This window comes from Scylla paramamosain, chromosome 4 (assembly GCF_035594125.1).
Source record: "Scylla paramamosain isolate STU-SP2022 chromosome 4, ASM3559412v1, whole genome shotgun sequence".
In the NCBI taxonomy this organism is placed as follows: domain Eukaryota; kingdom Metazoa; phylum Arthropoda; class Malacostraca; order Decapoda; family Portunidae; genus Scylla; species Scylla paramamosain.
Genome location: NC_087154.1, coordinates 7,577,501 through 7,595,000, shown reverse-complemented (window position 1 = coordinate 7,595,000; position 17,500 = coordinate 7,577,501). Strand labels below are relative to the sequence as shown.

Sequence of the window (17,500 nt, the reverse complement as noted above, 5' to 3'; positions counted from 1 at the left end):
GAGGGAGGCAGGCAGGGGAAGAAGTGGATGGGGGAGGACTGAGAAGGAGAGAGGAAGGACATGAGAGGGTGGGGCAAAGGAAGGAGAGTAAGAGAGGGTGGGCATGGATGAGGAGGGAGAGGGAGAGAGGAAAGAATAGGAGGCTAGGGAAGGGAATGAGAGAGTAAGAGAGAGGTTGGAAATGGACGGAAAGGAAGGAGAGAGGAAATAGAGGGAGAGAGGAAGGATTTGTGGAAAGGAAGAACGGGGTAACAGAGGCGGGTTAAAAGAGAGAGGGAAAGGAAGGAAAAGGGGCAGATGGAACTACGGTGAATAACAGTGAATGAAAACAAGCATGGGAACGAATGAAGCAGTGAATAAAAGATGGTGGACAGAGGGAAGAATAGATGCATGAGGAAGATGGTCACGATAGAATTAAAAGAAAAAAAGAAAGAAAGAGAGGAAGGTTTAGGGGGAGGATATGAAAACAAGGAGAGGAGGACTGAGAGAGAGAGAGAGAGAGAGAGAGAGAGAGAGAGAGAGAGAGAGAGAGAGAGAGAGAGAGAGAGAGAGAGAGAGAAGAGTGTAAGAAAGCAGAGACAAACAGGCAGACGGAGGAAGGCTGGGAAATACCAACAACACAATGCAAGAGCTTTATACCACACTGAATATTACGTATTTCATTACAGTGGATACATAACTCTATACAGACACACAAAAAATACATAACATACATTAGCACCACCAGACGATGATACAATAATGAACCAACCAAAAATTTAAAGAGAGAGAAAGAGAGATGGTGCATTATATTTAATTTCCCAACTTGACCTGGTTCCCTGTGCACATTCGTGAGAGAGAGAGAGAGAGAGAGAGAGAGAGAGAGAGAGAGAGAGAGAGAGAGAGAGAGAGAGAGAGAGAGAGAGAGAGAGAGAGAGCAGGTATTCTGATGTAGGTCACAGCCACCTCTGCCTCGCACCTACACACCTTGATTAAAAGAGTAATTAGCAGCGTGCCCACCTGTAGGTCTGCTTAAGGGAGGAGGAGGTAGGAAGAGACACACCTGAGAGAGAGAGAGAGAGAGAGAGAGAGAGAGAGAGAGAGAGAGAGAGAGAGAGAGAGAGAGAGAGAGAGAGAGAGAGAGAGAGAGAGAGAGAGAATTACACATGACTAACACCACATAATAACGTGAACCTCCATGAAAACAAACAAGTATTAAAAAAAAAAAAGAAAATGAACGGACAAACAGACACAGCGATCACGTACGACTAACACAACACAACAACACATGACCTTGCATAAAAACACACAAACAAACAAACAATCACGCAAACAAAATGAAGGTGCGTGAGGAGAGATTATGCAAATCGACTACACGTTGTTAATGAGAGAGAGAGAGAGAGAGAGAGAGAGAGAGAGAGAGAGAGAGAGAGAGAGAGAGAGAGAGAGAGAGAGAGAGAGAGAGAGAGAGAGAGAGAGTGTGTGTGTGTGTGTGTGTGTGTGTGTGTGTGTGTGTGTGTGTGTGTGTGTGTGTGTGTGTGTGTGTGTGTGTGTGTGGCAGGAAGTAGGGTAAAGAAGGCGCGGGTAAAAGGGAGTGGCGGAGGAGAGGATAGGGGAAGAGGAAGGAAAAGAGAGGAGCTGTGTAAGGAAAGGGAATAAAGAGAGAAAGAAGGAAGGGGAGAGAGGAGTGAAAAACGAACTGAAAACCGGGTTAGCGGAACATGTGTAGAGAGAGAGAGAGAGAGAGAGAGAGAGAGAGAGAGAGAGAGAGAGAGAGAGAGAGAGAGAGAGAGAGAGAGAGAGGAGGGGGAGGGGAGAGTACGTATGCAAGGGAATGTAGTGTGGGGAAGTGATAAGGTTAGGAGGAAAAGGCGGCGGAGGAGGAAGAGGAGGAGGAGGAGGAGGAGGAGGAGGAGGAGGAAGAGATAGTAGTGGTAGGTGGGAGTGATGACTACAGAGGGGAGGGGAGGAGTGGGGGAGAGGAGGAGGGAGGAGGAGGAGGAGAAGGAGGAGGAGGAAGAGCAGGAAGTCAGTGTTACGTGGAGTGTGTGGTTGTGTGGATGTTTTGGTACAGTCCTCCTCCTCCTCCTCCTCCTTCTCCTCCTCCTCTTCCAACCAACCACATTTTTTTTTTCCCACCACTGCGACTGAAGGTCTGAGTCACAGTGGACCGTGAGGCAGCGGGGTTGAGTCAGCTGGTCTGCTTTTTTCCCCTCCTTTATTCTTTTTTTTTTCCTCCCTCTCTCCCTCTCTCTCTCTGTTTCCTCCCTCTTACTTGGTCCCCCAGAGCTCCAGTTGACAATCGAGGCGTGCACCAGAAAGTGTACTGACGGAAAGTAGTGCAGTGGTGGTGGTGGTGGAGGTGGTGGTGGAGGTGGTGGTGCAGGTGGTGGTGCAGTGCAAGTGTTGGTCGAAATACAGTGACGTGTTCAAGTGTGGTGGTGGTGATGGTGGTGGTGGTGGTGATGAAGGTGCATTGAAGTGGTGTGTGTGATGTCAGTGTGTGTGTGTGTGTGTGTGTGTGTGTGTGTGTGTGTGTGTGTGTGTGTGTGTGTGTGTGTGTGTGTGTGTGTGCGCGTGTGTGTGTGTGTGCAGTGTTTATTTCTGTGGTAGAAACGTGTGACCCTTCTAGGTGGAGGAAAACGAGGAGGAAAACGAGGGAAATAAACAAAAGGAAGAGGAAGAAGAATAAGCAAGAAAAGGGAAGAAAGAGGGGGGGAAGACGAGGCTGAGATGAATTTTGTTTATATAACTTGGAAGTGAACAGTGGTGGTGGTGGTGGTGGTAGTGGCGAAGACAGTGATAATGGTAACAGTGGTGATGGGAAAGACAGTGATGATGGTGGTGATAGTGATGACAACGGTAACAGCAACAGTGATGCCAGTGATAATAATGACAAAAATGGTGATAGGTTAAATAAAAATAAAAAATCTGAAAATTGGACACGGTAATACTAGATGTAAAAACAGTGACAGTAGTGATGATGACAAGGGTGATGGTGATGACAACGATGAAGATAAACAAAGATGGTGATCACAGAGAAGTGTAAACAGTGATGGTTGCTATGGTGGTGAAGATAGCAGTACTAAGAGCGGCAGTAGCAACAACAGTGGTAGTGACAGTGGTGATGATGATGATGATGGTGGTGGTGGTGGTGACCGTGGTGGTGAAATAGTGAAGTGGAACCGCCAGGTCAGACAAGAGATGAGGAAGTGGTTCAGAGCTTCCTACTCCTGAGTCCTTCCCTCCTCTCTCTCTCTCTCTCTCTCTCTCTCTCTCTCTCTCTCTCTCTCTCTCTCTCTCTCTCTCTCTCTCTCTCTCTCTCTCTCTCGTGTCACCGCTCCATGTCAACTGCACTGATAAGAGACATAACAAAAAAAAAAAATACAGGTGTCAAACTCAATTCCTCTTTTTAGACGCCGACGAGATAACGAACAAGGAAGGGGAAGGAGATAAGAATAATAACGAGGAAGTAAACATTGTGACACCTGTGCGTAGAAGGAGGAGACGAAGGAGGAGGAGGCGAAGGAGGAGGAGGAGGGGGAGGAGGAGAAGTATTGATGTACTGAGAAGGAAAACAGCACTGAAGGAGTAAAAAAAAGAAAGGATGGAAAATAAAAGAAGGGAAGAAGGAAAGGCAAGAGAATAAGAACTAAATGGAGAGTATTAGGAAGAAATGGAGCGGGAATGTGAGGAAGGTAGCAAAGGATTAGGACAAAAGATGGAGAGGATCAAGAAAGAGGATAGATGGAAATGAGAGAGAGAGAGAGAGAGAGAGAGAGAGAGAGAGAGAGAGAGAGAGAGAGAGAGAGAGAGAGAGAGAGAGAGAGAGAGAGAGAGAGAGAGAGAGAGAGGATTAGATGACAGAAAGGAAGATTTTGACTGGAATGAAAGGATGAATAGATGAATGAATGAATAAAGGAAGGAAGGAAAGAAGGAAGAAGTTAATATGAAAAAAAAATAGGAGAAAGAAATATTAAGCTAAGAAAAGTAATTAAATAAAAAAAAGGGGATATAATAAACAGACGAAGAAAATAATACACGAAAGATACAAAAGCGAATAAATAAGTGTGTAGTTAGCAAGGTATCACTGTATCATTGATGTTGCTCGTGTTTTCTTCATGTATCTTGTGTCATGTGTCTTGGTTCCATCTCACAGCTGTTACTGAAGGCGATAGCAGTGCCTGACGAAAAGGGCTTAGCAACTATAGAAGTACTCCTGTTACTGCTGTTTGTTTATTGTATTTGTTATTGTTTTTGGTAGTGGAGGAAGTGATAGTAGTAGTAGTAGTAGTAGTAGTAGTAGTAGTAATAGTAACTGTAGTGATATTGGTGGTACTATATCGTTGTTATTGTTGTTGTTGTTGTTGCAATCGGAAGTGAGTGTTTGTGATTATGCAAGTGTTAGTGTTGATATGCGGAGGAAATGGTGAAAGAGGTCGTAGGAGGATAATAGCGTTGTTGTTGTTGTTGTTGCTGTTGTTGTTGCTGGTGGTGGTGGTGGTGAGTAATGACAATGGGTAGTGGTGACAATGAGAATGAGTAATGATGACGCTAGTGGTGCATAGTAGTGACGGTGACGATTTGTAGCGTTGACTGCAGTGAGCTCTGGCAGTGGTAGTGATGAAATGAGTGAACATGATTGGTGTAAGGGAAGAGTCGCGATAGTGATTAATAGTAGTGGTTACGTGAGTGAGTGTGATGATAATAGTGAACAGTAGTGATGATGGTGACAGCGCTCAGCAAAGAAAATAAAAAGAATGAATAAAATCAAAGAAGATAACATAGAATAACAAAACTAGGAAGTAAAATAAGTTCATAAACAGATAAACATTAAATATTTTCCCTTGATGTAAGAAAATAAATGAATGAAATGAGATAAAACAGTACTGAACAACGGTGACCGGAGAACAGTGGCTCGTAACTGTGGTGGTGGTGGTGGTGGTGGTGGTGGTGGTGGTGATGGCAGGTCAGACACGCTCCTTTCACCGACCAAGCGACCAGCCAACCACCTTCCGTGCCGCACCGTGCCGCCCTCCCTCGACCGCCACACCAACACACACACACACACACGCAGACCGACACACCGCCGCTGGTCACGATTAAGGCAACCAGGGGGAAGAAAAAATGAAATAACTCGTATTTGGGACTGAAATTCACGATAGTAGTAGTAGTAGTAGTAGTAGTAGTAGTAGTAGAATTTAGACCGTTTCCCTATTTATTTTCATTGCGTGTTTCGGCTTCGTGTTATTTATTTATTTATTTATTTATTTATTTGGTGTCGTTATATAAAGTCCTACGCATCAGAATCACGTTTCAGCTCAAAATATTCCAGAGAGAGAGAGAGAGAGAGAGAGAGAGAGAGAGAGAGAGAGAGAGAGAGAGAGAGAGAGAGAGAGAGAGTTTTCCAACTAGGAAATTAAGAAAAAAGCAGTGTGGACGGAAGTAATGAAGAGAAAAGAATGATAAAGTAGGGGAAAAAGTACAGCGGAGAGAAGGGAGGAAAAGAAGGAAAAAAAGAAGGCAAAGATGGAGAGGAAAGGAAGGAAATAAAGAAATGAAGAAGAGATACGAAAGAAAACAGATGGTACAGAAAATGACACGGAAAGAAATAAAGGAAAAAAGGAGACGAAAAAAAGACAGAAAGGACAGACGATGAGAAGAATAGAAAGGAAGGAGAGGAAGACGGAAAGAAGGGAAGAGAGGAAAAAGGAAACGAAGGGAGAAAGACATGTAGTGAAAAAAAGGGTGAAACTTGATAGCGGAGTAGACAGGAAGAAGCATTTGGCACCGAATCCATCTCTCTCTCTCTCTCTCTCTCTCTCTCTCTCTCTCTCTCTCTCTCTCTCTCTCTCTCTCTCTCTCTCTCTCTCTCTCTCTCATGGCTGATCCAGTGCAAACCAAAGCAACAAACTTTCTTTGTTTTTTTCCTTTCTTCATGTTTTGTTCTTGTTTCCTTGTTTTTGTTATACTTTTTTCCTTTCTTCTTGTTCTTGTTCTTTTCTTTTTCTTCTTGTTCTTGTTCTTCTTTTCATTAATTATTCATTTACTACTACTACTACTACTGCTACTACTACTACTACTACTACCACCACCACAACCACCACCACCATTCACCACCACCACCACCACCACCACCACCACCACTACCATCAATATCATCATCACTATCATTGGCATTACCACTAATTCCACACCATTCCGCGTTACTCTTACACTCACACAAAGAAATAACGATGAACGAAGAACAACAGTAAGAGGAAAAGCTACGCGATCCTCTCTTAACACACACACACACACACACACACACACACACACACATTAATGCGCAATAATGTTCTGTATCATATTAAAGAATTCTTCATCTAATCGTTGAACCAGTTTAATATTTATCAAGGAAGCGCAAACTCATTGAATAAACATGTGGTGAAGCAAAGGGAAGGGAAGGGAAAGGAGGGAGGGAGATAGATAGGAATGTAGGAAATAAGGAGAGGAAGGAAAAGAAAAAAGGACAGAAAGAAAGAAGGAAAGACAAGGAAAGAAAATGGAAAAGGAAGGAAGAAAACAAGGTCAGATAAGATGATGACTGGATAACAAAGAAAAGAAACGAAAAAAAATAAATAATGAGGTCACGTACGAGAGAAGATGGATTGGTAAAAGGAATGAAGAAGAGAAGAAAAATATCAAAGGAAGGAGGAAAGAAGTAACAGCGAGGAAGAGGAAATTGTAATATATATGATACATCCGACGTCCAGAGAGAGAGAGAGAGAGAGAGAGAGAGAGAGAGAGAGAGAGAGAGAGAGAGAGAGAGAGAGAGAGAGATACAACGACCAGAGTTATCAGAAACAGATTAAAGTGAAAAAGAACAAGAAAATATAACAAAATGATAACGCTTTCATTCTTAATTACTCCAAAACTGAAGGCAACTCTTAAAAATACAATAAACATACATACATTACACAAATACATATACATTTGCCGTTTATTTGTTTTTTTCTCTTCTTAGTTATATTTAGATTCCAGTTATTTATGTTTACGTTTAAGTAACAATAAGTTTGAATAAAGTATCTGAATAAAATAATAATAGAATAATAAAATAATAAAAAGAAAACCAAGAAAAAGTTGCGTAGAATCTGAAATATCGTGAGAGAGAGAGAGAGAGAGAGAGAGAGAGAGAGAGAGAGAGAGAGAGAGAGAGAGAGAGAGAGAGACTGACTTAACAAGGGGATGGGCGCTCAAACAACTAATATTAGACGGATTTGCATACTAGATTCCTGCAAGGCTGCCCGGGAAACAACATGGAAGGGAGAACAGAAGGAGGAGGATGAGAGAGAGAGAGAGAGAGAGAGAGAGAGAGAGAGAGAGAGAGAGAGAGAGAGAGAGAGAGAGAGAGAGAGAGAGAGAGAGAGAGAGAGAGAGAAGGAAGGAGAGAGGGAGAGGAGGGATATAGAATGAGATTAGGAGAGAAAAAATATATATATGACATTAATGGTAATTGATACAGGAGAGAGAGAGAGAGAGAGAGAGAGAGAGAGAGAGAGAGAGAGAGAGAGAGAGAGAGAGAGAGAGAGAGAGAGAGAGAGAGAGAGACAAATCGTCTATTTATCATCTCAATAGACACATTCACTTGAAGGAGAGAATTACAGCGTTGAAATGCAGAATGAAAATTTATGGGGAGAGAGAGAGAGAGAGAGAGAGAGAGAGAGAGAGAGAGAGAGAGAGAGAGAGAGAGAGAGAGAGAGAGAGAGAGAGAGTGCAGTCGCCATTCCCTCTCTGGCCTAAATAGTTTTCTGTGGCTATGCTTGAGGAAGAGGAGGAGGAGGAGGAGGAGGAGGAGGAGGAGGAGGAGGAGGAGGAGGAGGAGGAGGAGTAAAAAAAAAAAAAGAACATAATAAAAGAGTGGGGAGAAACGCACAATTACACAGGAAAGAGAAAAGGAAAGAAGAGGAGGAGGAGAAGAGGAGTAACGAAGCAGGGAAAATAAAGAGATGAGAGTGGATGGAAGGGAGATGAATAAGAAGAGGGAAAGGGAAAGGAGAGAATAGAATAGAGCCATTTAGTGATTGCTGAAGGACCTTAAATGGGTGAGTGGGAGGAGGAGGAGGAGGAGGAGGAGGAGGAGGAGGAGGAGGAGGAGGAAGGGATAGGAAGCTTTGAACAATATGCAGTAAATAGTGAGAGAGAGAGAGAGAGAGAGAGAGAGAGAGAGAGAGAGAGAGAGAGAGAGAGAGAGAGAGAGAGAGAGAGAGAGAGAGAGAGAGAGAGAGAGAGTCTAATACGCATACCAAAAAGAACACAGAAGAAATGGAAATGGGTGGGAAAAAAAATAACAAGTACATAAGAAAGAGAAAGAAAGAAGTGAAAGGGCAAGGGGTAGAGAGAGAGAGAGAGAGAGAGAGAGAGAGAGAGAGAGAGAGAGAGAGAGAGAGAGAGAGAAAGCACAACAGGAATAAACTGGAAACACTTCAATGTTAACAAACTAACAAAACAAAACAAACAAACAAACAAACAGACAAACAAAAATAAAAAAAAAACACCACAACAAAGACTCTCCCAGGATATGACTAACACACCTCACCACTTACTCATTTTATTCATGTCACCACAAATAAGTGAAGTGACCTCCTGAAAGGCTCATCCAACGCTCATGAGTCACTCGGGCAGGGGAAGAATGAGTAAACAAGCTTGACGAATGATAAACATGAATATTATTGGCCGTGGTGGTGAGAGGCGGTGAGTAATGGACTCCTTCAGATTTACGTACCTACTCAGGATCTTATGAATCACTGTAACTTACACTCTTGTCTTGTCTTGTTCGTGGGAAAGAATGAGAGAGAGAGAGGAGGAAGAGAATGAAAGAGAGAAATGGAGCAGTAAATGACAGAGATGAAAGGAGGGATGAAGTAAATGAATAAAAGAAAGAAGGAAAGAAAGAAGCATGGATGAAATGAATGAACGAAGGAAGGAATGAAGGATTGATAGAATAAGACGAATGGAACGAGGAAAGGAATAGGAATGAAAGGCGAAGTAAGAAGGGAATAGGAGAAGAGAGAGAGAGAGAGAGAGAGAGAGAGAGAGAGAGAGAGAGAGAGAGAGAGAGAGAGAGAGAGAGAGAGATATTTAAGTGGGTGAGAAAATATAACACTAGGAAATATCTGATGGACCAGTTGCAACACGAAGAGAAATACCGATGAAATAACTCTCTCTCTCTCTCTCTCTCTCTCTCTCTCTCTCTCTCTCTCTCTCTCTCTCTCTCTCTCTCTCTCTCTCTCTCTCTCTGTACTTCTAAGCTGCATTTTTTGTTGCGTTTGAAGAAAAGAATCAGAAGGAAAAGGCGTCGTTGAGAGAGAGAGAGAGAGAGAGAGAGAGAGAGAGAGAGAGAGAGAGAGAGAGAGAGAGAGAGAGAGAGAGAGAGAGAGAGAGAGAAACACAAAGCCCTACGGAACCTATTCACTTATTCACACAGCTTTGTATGGACCCAACAAGTCTTTATTGCTGCTTGTTGTTCCTCTATGCATTCCCTACCTGTGTAAAGAGACTCAGAGATGATCACCTTTAATACTTGCACCTCATACCTGCGCCTGACAAGCAGCAACACAGCGGTCACCTCTTTTTTCACGTCCCTGGTAATCGCGGTAATGAGATAATATTTAATCCCACAATTCTGCCCTGCTCTGTCATGTGAGGTCTGGCGTGGCTAATTTCTCCACCTCAGGATACGCGAACTTGGTATAACACTCTGAGGTAACTTACACTGGCTGATTCTGACTGATGCTCCCGCTCGCTCTGATTAAGTATTCATGTTTTATTTTCTTCTTTATGTGTATTGACTTTGTGTTCCGACTAAAGCCTTTATTTTGTTAAGATACGTGGCTGTTCGTTCTTTTTTTTTTGTTATATAAGAGGGATTCTGGCCAAGGCGAACAAAAAGACGTGGAAAAGAGAAAAGTCCCACTGAAAATCTGCGTACTCCTGTGTCTTGCTAAGTAAATAAAGGTTTTGGTAATATGAAGCTCGGTGCTCACGGAAACGGCTGTGAATGACGTATTTGTTGTTGTTGCTTCATTTGAATATCCTTATACAATTCTGGGGATCCATAATAAAAGAACATACATTAGAAGACTTGAACTACACTACTCTGTCATCTGTTGCTGTCTGTGGTGTCTTGAAATTGTAAAGTTAGGCGTCTTGGAATTGTTACTCTAAACCTAAAACTCAACAATTTATTTACCAAGTAGAATTCACATCGGTCAAAGGGTCAAGAATGGATGAAGACTTAGGACCGCATTCTCAAACGTTTCGGCTTCCCATCTCAACTAATTTTAACAAGTTTAAGTGAAAGATTTAGGAGTTTACAAGGGTATTTCATGTTTGAAGTAATAGCTGTCTTAAACTATTATTTAAAGAAAAATATATAACGTCTCCTAGATGGAATTAGTGATGGAAAATGTTACACTTGAGAAACTGTAAAAATTCTAATAAATATGAGCAAAAACGAAAAATAAGTACAAGTATCCGAAAAAAATACACCAATAATAATAATAGCAATAACAATAATAATAGTAATAATAATAATAATAATAATAATAATAATAATATAATAATAATAATAATAATAATAATAATAATAATAAAAACAACAACAACAACAACAACAACAACAAATAGTAATATAAACAACAACATCAAACAAACAATAACAACAAACTACATACAACACATGACGTCACTGTTCCCACCAATGACCAACTATTTGTGAAACGTAACACTCTTTACTCTTCATTTGCTGCCTTTCCTCCCCAGTGTTGGGCGAGGCGTCCCGTTACTGACGTGTGCAGCTCCTTTCCCTCCCCACCACATGGCCTCTATTTCGTTTGGTATTTGCAGTGCGAGTTATTGTTCATTGAGTGAGTGAAGGTGCCGTCCGCATTTTGTCTGGTAGCCTTGTTTTCGTCACCCGTTGCTTGACTGTAATGTGGTTTTTAAGTTACTGGAGAGAGAGAGAGAGAGAGAGAGAGAGAGAGAGAGAGAGAGAGAGAGAGAGAGAGAGAGAGAGAGAGAGAGAGAGAGAGAGAGAGAGAGAGAGAGAGAGAGAGAGAGAGACGGATGAAGGTAATGAATGACTGGATGAATGAATGGATGAAGGAAGGATTAGGACTGATAGGACACGAAAGAGGAAAGTAATGAGGGAGAGGATTAGGAAGAAAGAGGAAGTAGGCAGGAAATGAAACGACGAAGAAAGGGTGATTATAAGGAGAGAGAGAGAGAGAGAGAGAGAGAGAGAGAGAGAGAGAGAGAGAGAGAGAGAGAGAGAGAGAGAGAGAGAGAGAGAGAGAGAGAGAGAGAGAGAGACTAGATTATACTTTCATACCAGATAGAACTTGACCGAACAAGAAGTTTTCAATTAAATTCCAGATGTGATATGAATGAAGGAGTGTGTGTGTGTGTGTGTGTGTGTGTGTGTGTGTGTGTGTGTGTGTGTGTGTGTGTGTGTGTGTGTGTGTGTGTGTGTGTGTGTGTGTGTGTGTGTGTGCGTGATGTCTTTGCTCATGAAATGTATCACAATAGATAATAAAAAAATATTTAAAAAAATCAGAGCTTCGGAAATATTCCAAAATTACTACAAAAATCAGAGTTTGGAAAGTGGAAAAAAAAAAAATAAATAAATAGATGAATAAAAAAAAAGTTAGAGGTGAAGGCTAGACAAAATACGTATCCCGGAGGTAGAACACTAAAAGGAAATAATAAAATTAATAAAAAAAAAAGCAACACGTAAACAAGAACAGATCCGGGATGCCGTCCTTGAAATAGCACACGAACGTGCTTGGTGTGAACGTAATGATAAAAAAAAATAATAATAAAATAAAAAAAAACTGGCCTTGAACGAAACACTTGGGAACAGTAAAGTAACAGAAGACACTAAAGCGATTCTTGACTTCCATACTTATTCTTTAAAACAACCATTATAAATACATAAAGCTAAACTAACGTAAACTAAACAAAAGAATAAACAAATCGATAAAATACAAATAAAACATTCGGTACTAAAGCTACACCCTACTTTATATTTACACTTCATACGACCCTTACAGGTAAAAATATAATAACAAATAAAGCATCCTAACTTGTGCCACACCGCTCAATCACAAAACAATGAGGCACACCAGTGAACCAACCCTGAGTAGCAGGAGGCAACCATCGGCAAGGGAGATTGTTTAGGGGCACAGAGGCACCTCCTGAAGGGTTTGCACGGCGACCCTCCAGCAACAGTCCCCAGATGTGGCCAGCTGGGCAAAAACGCGCCACAGGACGAATGAAACTTTAGCAGAGAGAGAGAGAGAGAGAGAGAGAGAGAGAGAGAGAGAGAGAGAGAGAGAGAGAGAGAGAGATTCTGGAGCCGGTGGAGATGAGAAACGTATGTATTTTGAGGAAGCAAACAGCGGCAAAGGAGGAGGAGGAAGAGGAGGAGGAGGAGGAGGAGGAAGAGGAGGAGGAGGAGGAGGAGGAGGAGGAGGAAGAGGAGGAGGAGGTGATAGTGATGAGGAGGGAGATCGTGATGTCGGAGAGTGGAGAAAGTTGGAGGAGAGGCTGAAGCGTGGAGGAAGAGGGGGAGGAGGAGAGGAGGAAGAGGAGGGAGATGAGAGGTGGAGGAGAAAGGAGAAGGAGGGAGATGAGAGGTGGAGGAGAAAGGAGGCGCGGAGAGTGGCATGGGATGGAGAGATGGACAAATAAGTGATGGAAGGAGAGGAGGAGACCGGAAAGGAAGAAAAATAGGAAACGAAAAGGAGAATCATGTTATAAGAAAATAGCGATAGTAGTAGCAATAGTAGTAGTAGTAGTAGTAGTAGTAGTAGTAATAATAATAATAATAATAATAATAATAATAATAATAATAATAATAATAACAATAATAATAATAATAATAATAATAAAAATAATAATTGAATGATACTACTACTACTACTACTACTATTACTACTACTACTACTACTACTACTACTACTACTACTACTACTACTAGTACTACTACGACTACTACTACTGCTACTACTACCACTACTACTACTACTAGTACTACTACTAATAATAGTAATAATCTGAAGAGAAACGCGAGTTTTGCTGCAAACAGAGAAACGAGAATCCAAGATTTTCAGTTGACGGTAAACACAGATGAGAGAGAGAGAGAGAGAGAGAGAGAGAGAGAGAGAGAGAGAGAGAGAGAGAGAGAGAGAGAGAGAGAGATTTAACAGGTCTCTCTCTCTCTCTCTCTCTCTCTCTCTCTCACACACACACACACACACACACACACACACACACACACACACACACACACACACACACGCGCCAACAAACCACAAAGACTAATACAGGAAAGTAAAAGTGAACAGATAACTATAATAAGGAGAGAGAAAAAACACGCACACACAAACGAGGAAAGAGAAAAAAAAACGTTCCTATTTACCAACCAAAGAAACGTTCAAGTTAAGAGAACGTTGTCGTGGGAACGTTGACACGGTTACACAACATCTCTTTAAAGGAAGGGGGCGTGGCGGAGGGAGGGAAGGGAAGGAGGGAAGGAGGGAAGGAGAGCGTGAGGGAATAAAAAGAGAAGGAAGTAGAAGAAGGAGAAGAAGGAACAGTGAAAGGAGGAAACAGCTGCAACGAAACTGGATACAAAAGTTTTGGGGAAGGGAAGGGAGAGAAAAGGGAGGAGGAGGTTATGTCAGTCTGAGAGAGAGAGAGAGAGAGAGAGAGAGAGAGAGAGAGAGAGAGAGAGAGAGAGAGAGAGAGAGAGAGAGAGAGAGAGAGAGAGAGAGAGAGAGAGATTGCATCATTTCATACCATATAAGAGAGTAATTGGAGGAGAAGGAGGAGGAGGAGGAGGAGGAGGAGGAGGAGGAGGAGGAGGAGGAGGAGGAGGAGGAGGAGGAGGAGGAGGAGGAGACAGGAAAGAATATGAAAGAACAAAGAGCAGCGCATTTCTTGGCCTTTACGAGAGTGTGTAAGATAAATAACACTAATTTGTACTAAAGTAAGAGGCTTAACAGACATAAGAATAAAACAGAGATGGCAGTAGTAGTAGTAGCAGTAGCAGTAGTAGTAGTAGTAGTAGTAATAAGAGGAGGAGAAGGAAAATTTGTTGAACGAGAACATTCATAAGGAGAAAAAAGACGTGGGGGAGAAAGTGGAGGAAGAGTAGCATATCAAAGGAGAATCCTAAATCCGGTTGAGAAATAGTGGGGATGACCAGTAGGAGAAGAACTTACAAGAGAGAACTGGAGTAATTCAGAATAATATTTAAATGTCTGGTGGCGGAGTGACTCAGCATTTGCCTGCGATACGTGGAGACACCAGTTCGAACTCTCTCTCTCTCTCTCTCTCTCTCTCTCTCTCTCTCTCTCTCTCTCTCTCTCTCTCTCTCTCTCTCTCTCTCTCTCTCTCTCTCTCTCTCTCTTTGTAATGTACTATTTGAAAATGTGTGTGTGTGTGTGTGTGTGTGTGTGTGTGTGTGTGTGTGTGTGTGTGTTTTGCCGTGCACAAATCCGTACCCTACTCCCACACACACACACACACACACACAGACACACACACATGTAACCTTCCCCAACCTTTCATAATACGTCAGTCAGTAATTCGCGGTAAGGTAAGCGGAAGAATGGAGGGAGGGACGCGGGAGGGAAGGGAGGGAAGGAGTGAAGGCGCTGAGGTGTGTTTTGTGAACTATGGGAAGACCTCGACGGAAAGAAAAAGATAAACGGGAGGACTGGAGGTGGGTTTTGCGTAAGGGAAGAAGGGGGAAGAGGAGGAGGAGGAGGAGGAGGAGGAGGAGGAGGAGGAGAAGGAGGAGGAGGAGGAACACTAGGTGGGTGCTAAAACGTAACATTTCGTAATCTTTTAAGATGTTGTGTGTGTGTGTGTGTGTGTGTGTGTGTGTGTGTGTGTGTGTGTGTGTGTGTGTGTGTGTGTGTGTCGTTTATTTATCGAGCTGGTGACAAAACGTGATTTGAAATGCGATGAAGGGAGAGTGAGAGAGGAATGGTGAGAGGCAGGGAGAGGGGGAGGGATAGTAAAAGAAACGGAGAGAGCAAGAGGGAGTAAGGGAGGGAGTGGTGATGAAGGAGGAGGGGAGGAATGTTAAAGGGAGGGAGAGTGAGAGAGGCAGGGAGAGAGAGGGAGTGAATGGAGGGAGGATGTGTAAGTATAAGGGATTAGCGCAGGCTGTGAGAGGAGGGAGGGGAAGGAGGGAAGGCCATGATGCGAGTGTGTGTAGGTCACGCACTGCTTAGTAACTCCCCGCCACCTCTCCCTCTCCCTCTCTCCCTCTCTCTCACCCACCACCACCACCACCACCACCACCACCACCACTGAAACGAACGAACAAACACCATCACGACCATAAACATAGAAAAGAATGAAAGAAAAATAATACGAACAAAGATTAATTACGATCATTTCTTCATCTTCCCATTAAACAAAAAAAAACAAAAAAAAAAACAGCAGGTCTTTCATGCAGATGTGAAGAAAAATAAATAAAGGAAATAACTATAAACTAAATGGAAAACAGGAATTAAGGAGACAGCAAACACATGAATGAAACCAAAAGAAAAGTGTGAGGAAAGCGAAGCGTGACACATGAGGCGATACTGATAAAAAGAAGCAGAGATAAAAAAAAAAAAACATGTGTGAAGTGCAAGGTCCCGGAGGCGCCCCTGGGAGGAGTGCGGGGGCGGGAGGAGCCTCTACACCCCCAGGGAGGCTCAGTGTTTCATCATCAGAGTCCGACGAGGATCAGAAAGCCCCAAGAAACTCCCTGCTAGGCTCCTCGGAGGATAGTCCTTCAAATGAGCCTGCGGAGGGAACAGCGAACTCTCGTGACGATTCTAACATGGAGGAGGAGGAGGAGGATGACGAGGAGGAGGAGGAGTCGTCATCTGAGGTCGTTGTAGTGACGCTTAACATAGTGGAAAAGAAAGACAAAGATGATGAGGAGGAGGAGGAGAAAGAGAAAAAGATAGATGATGAAACGGAAATGGAGGAGAAAGATACACATGAGATGAAGGTGAAAGAACGTAAGGGGAGCGAAAATGAAGCCAAAGAAGTGCAAGGTTGTGATTGTGATGAGACCGAGATAGAAAACCTGGAGAACGAACGCAGGGACGAGCTACTGGAAAACACGCTGAAGAGGGAGAGTGAGATAGAGGAAGAGAAAATGGCTCATGACATGGTGGAGGAAAACAGCCGAAGAAATGATGAGGGGGCTTCCGCTGCTGATTCCCTGAAGGAGGTCGAGCCACAAAAGCAGAAAGAGGACGAGGAAGAGGACGAGGAAAAGAAGGAAGAGGAGGAGAGGAAGGATGATAAGGAACAGAGACAGGAGGAAGTGATAGTGAAGGAGGAGGAGGAGATGGAGATGACGAGCAAACACAGCCATGAAGACCAGAAGAAAACCAAGGAAAAGGAGGAGGAAATGAAGGAAATTACAAAGGAAGAGGAAAAGGAACAGAAGGAAACGAAGAAAGAGGCTAAGGAAAATGAGAAGCAAGAAGATGAAAAGGAGGCAGAGGGAGTTGACCCATTTAGCCCAAAGTGTGCAAAGGAAGACCTGCCGCCGCCAACCACAACCAAAGTTTCCAAGACTGTCAACTTCTTGGAGAGTGAACTGAAGGCGATCAGCGAGAGGAAGAGGCACACCATCAACTCCTATACCTCCTCCTCCTCGTCCTCGAAGTCTAAGGAGGCGGGGGAGGCAAAGGACGAGGACGTGTTGGAGAGACTAGAGGTGGATGAGAAGACAAGCAAACACTGGACGCTGGGAGAGGGCAATCCTGTCTATCGCCTCTCACTCAAGCTCTCGCCCAACCTGTTTAACGTGACGGTAAGTGAAGAAATGAAAGTGATGTTGAGGGAGAAGTGGTGATGATTCAGTTGGGATTGAGGCAGAGAGGAGAAAGGTAGTAGAGGAAAGAGAGTGAGAGGGAGATAAAGAGAGAGAAGGGATTGGGGAAGCGGTAGAGAGGAGTGGTGGAGATTGAGTTGGTATGGTAAGGTAGATAAAGGAAGGGAATGAAAGATAAATGAGAAAAAGAGCTACAGTGGAAGTGATAGGAAAGGTAAAAGAGAAATGCAGGAGAATAGGGATAGAAGTAGAGGAGAGAGACTGAGAAAAAAGGAGAATTATTAGAGAGATGAGGAAGAAAGGATTATAGAAAGTGCAGACAACGATATCAGATTCTCTCTCTCTCTCTCTCTCTCTCTCTCTCTCTCTCTCTCTCTCTCTCTCTCTCTCTCTCTCTCTCTCTCTCTCTCTCTCTCTCTTGTGGTATGTATCTTATTTCCTCTTCTTCACAGTGCAATCATTCAATCAATTTATCTATCAGTCAATCTATCAATTAAGCAATTTATCTGTCTATCTATCTGTGTATCCATCTATCTATCTATCAATCAGTCTATCAATCAACCCGCATATCTATCTATCTACTTATCTATCCATCTATTTATCGATCTTTCCATCAATGAATCT

The 17,500-nt window shown here is 42.9% G+C and overlaps 1 protein-coding gene and 1 long non-coding RNA gene across 8 annotated transcripts in view; one reads left to right on the top strand and one right to left on the bottom strand.

The window, feature by feature from the left end:
* LOC135099669 (uncharacterized) overlaps nucleotides 1-17,500 on the bottom strand; it is a 341,412-nt gene that overhangs the window by 205,234 nt on the left and 118,678 nt on the right. The gene's annotated exons all lie outside the window — the stretch shown is intronic.
* Nucleotides 1-17,500, top strand: part of LOC135099608 (uncharacterized) — an 82,457-nt gene that overhangs the window by 20,438 nt on the left and 44,519 nt on the right. For 3 of the 5 annotated variants that reach the window (XM_064001997.1, XM_064002002.1, XM_064002020.1), the window contains exon 2: nucleotides 15,478-16,855. In XM_064001997.1, the coding sequence (XP_063858067.1) occupies nucleotides 15,659-16,855 (1,197 nt within the window). In that variant the 5' untranslated portion in view covers nucleotides 15,478-15,658. The remainder of the gene's footprint in view (nucleotides 1-15,477; nucleotides 16,856-17,500) is intronic. The other 2 variants (XM_064002011.1, XM_064002005.1) reach the window with 1 other exon arrangement.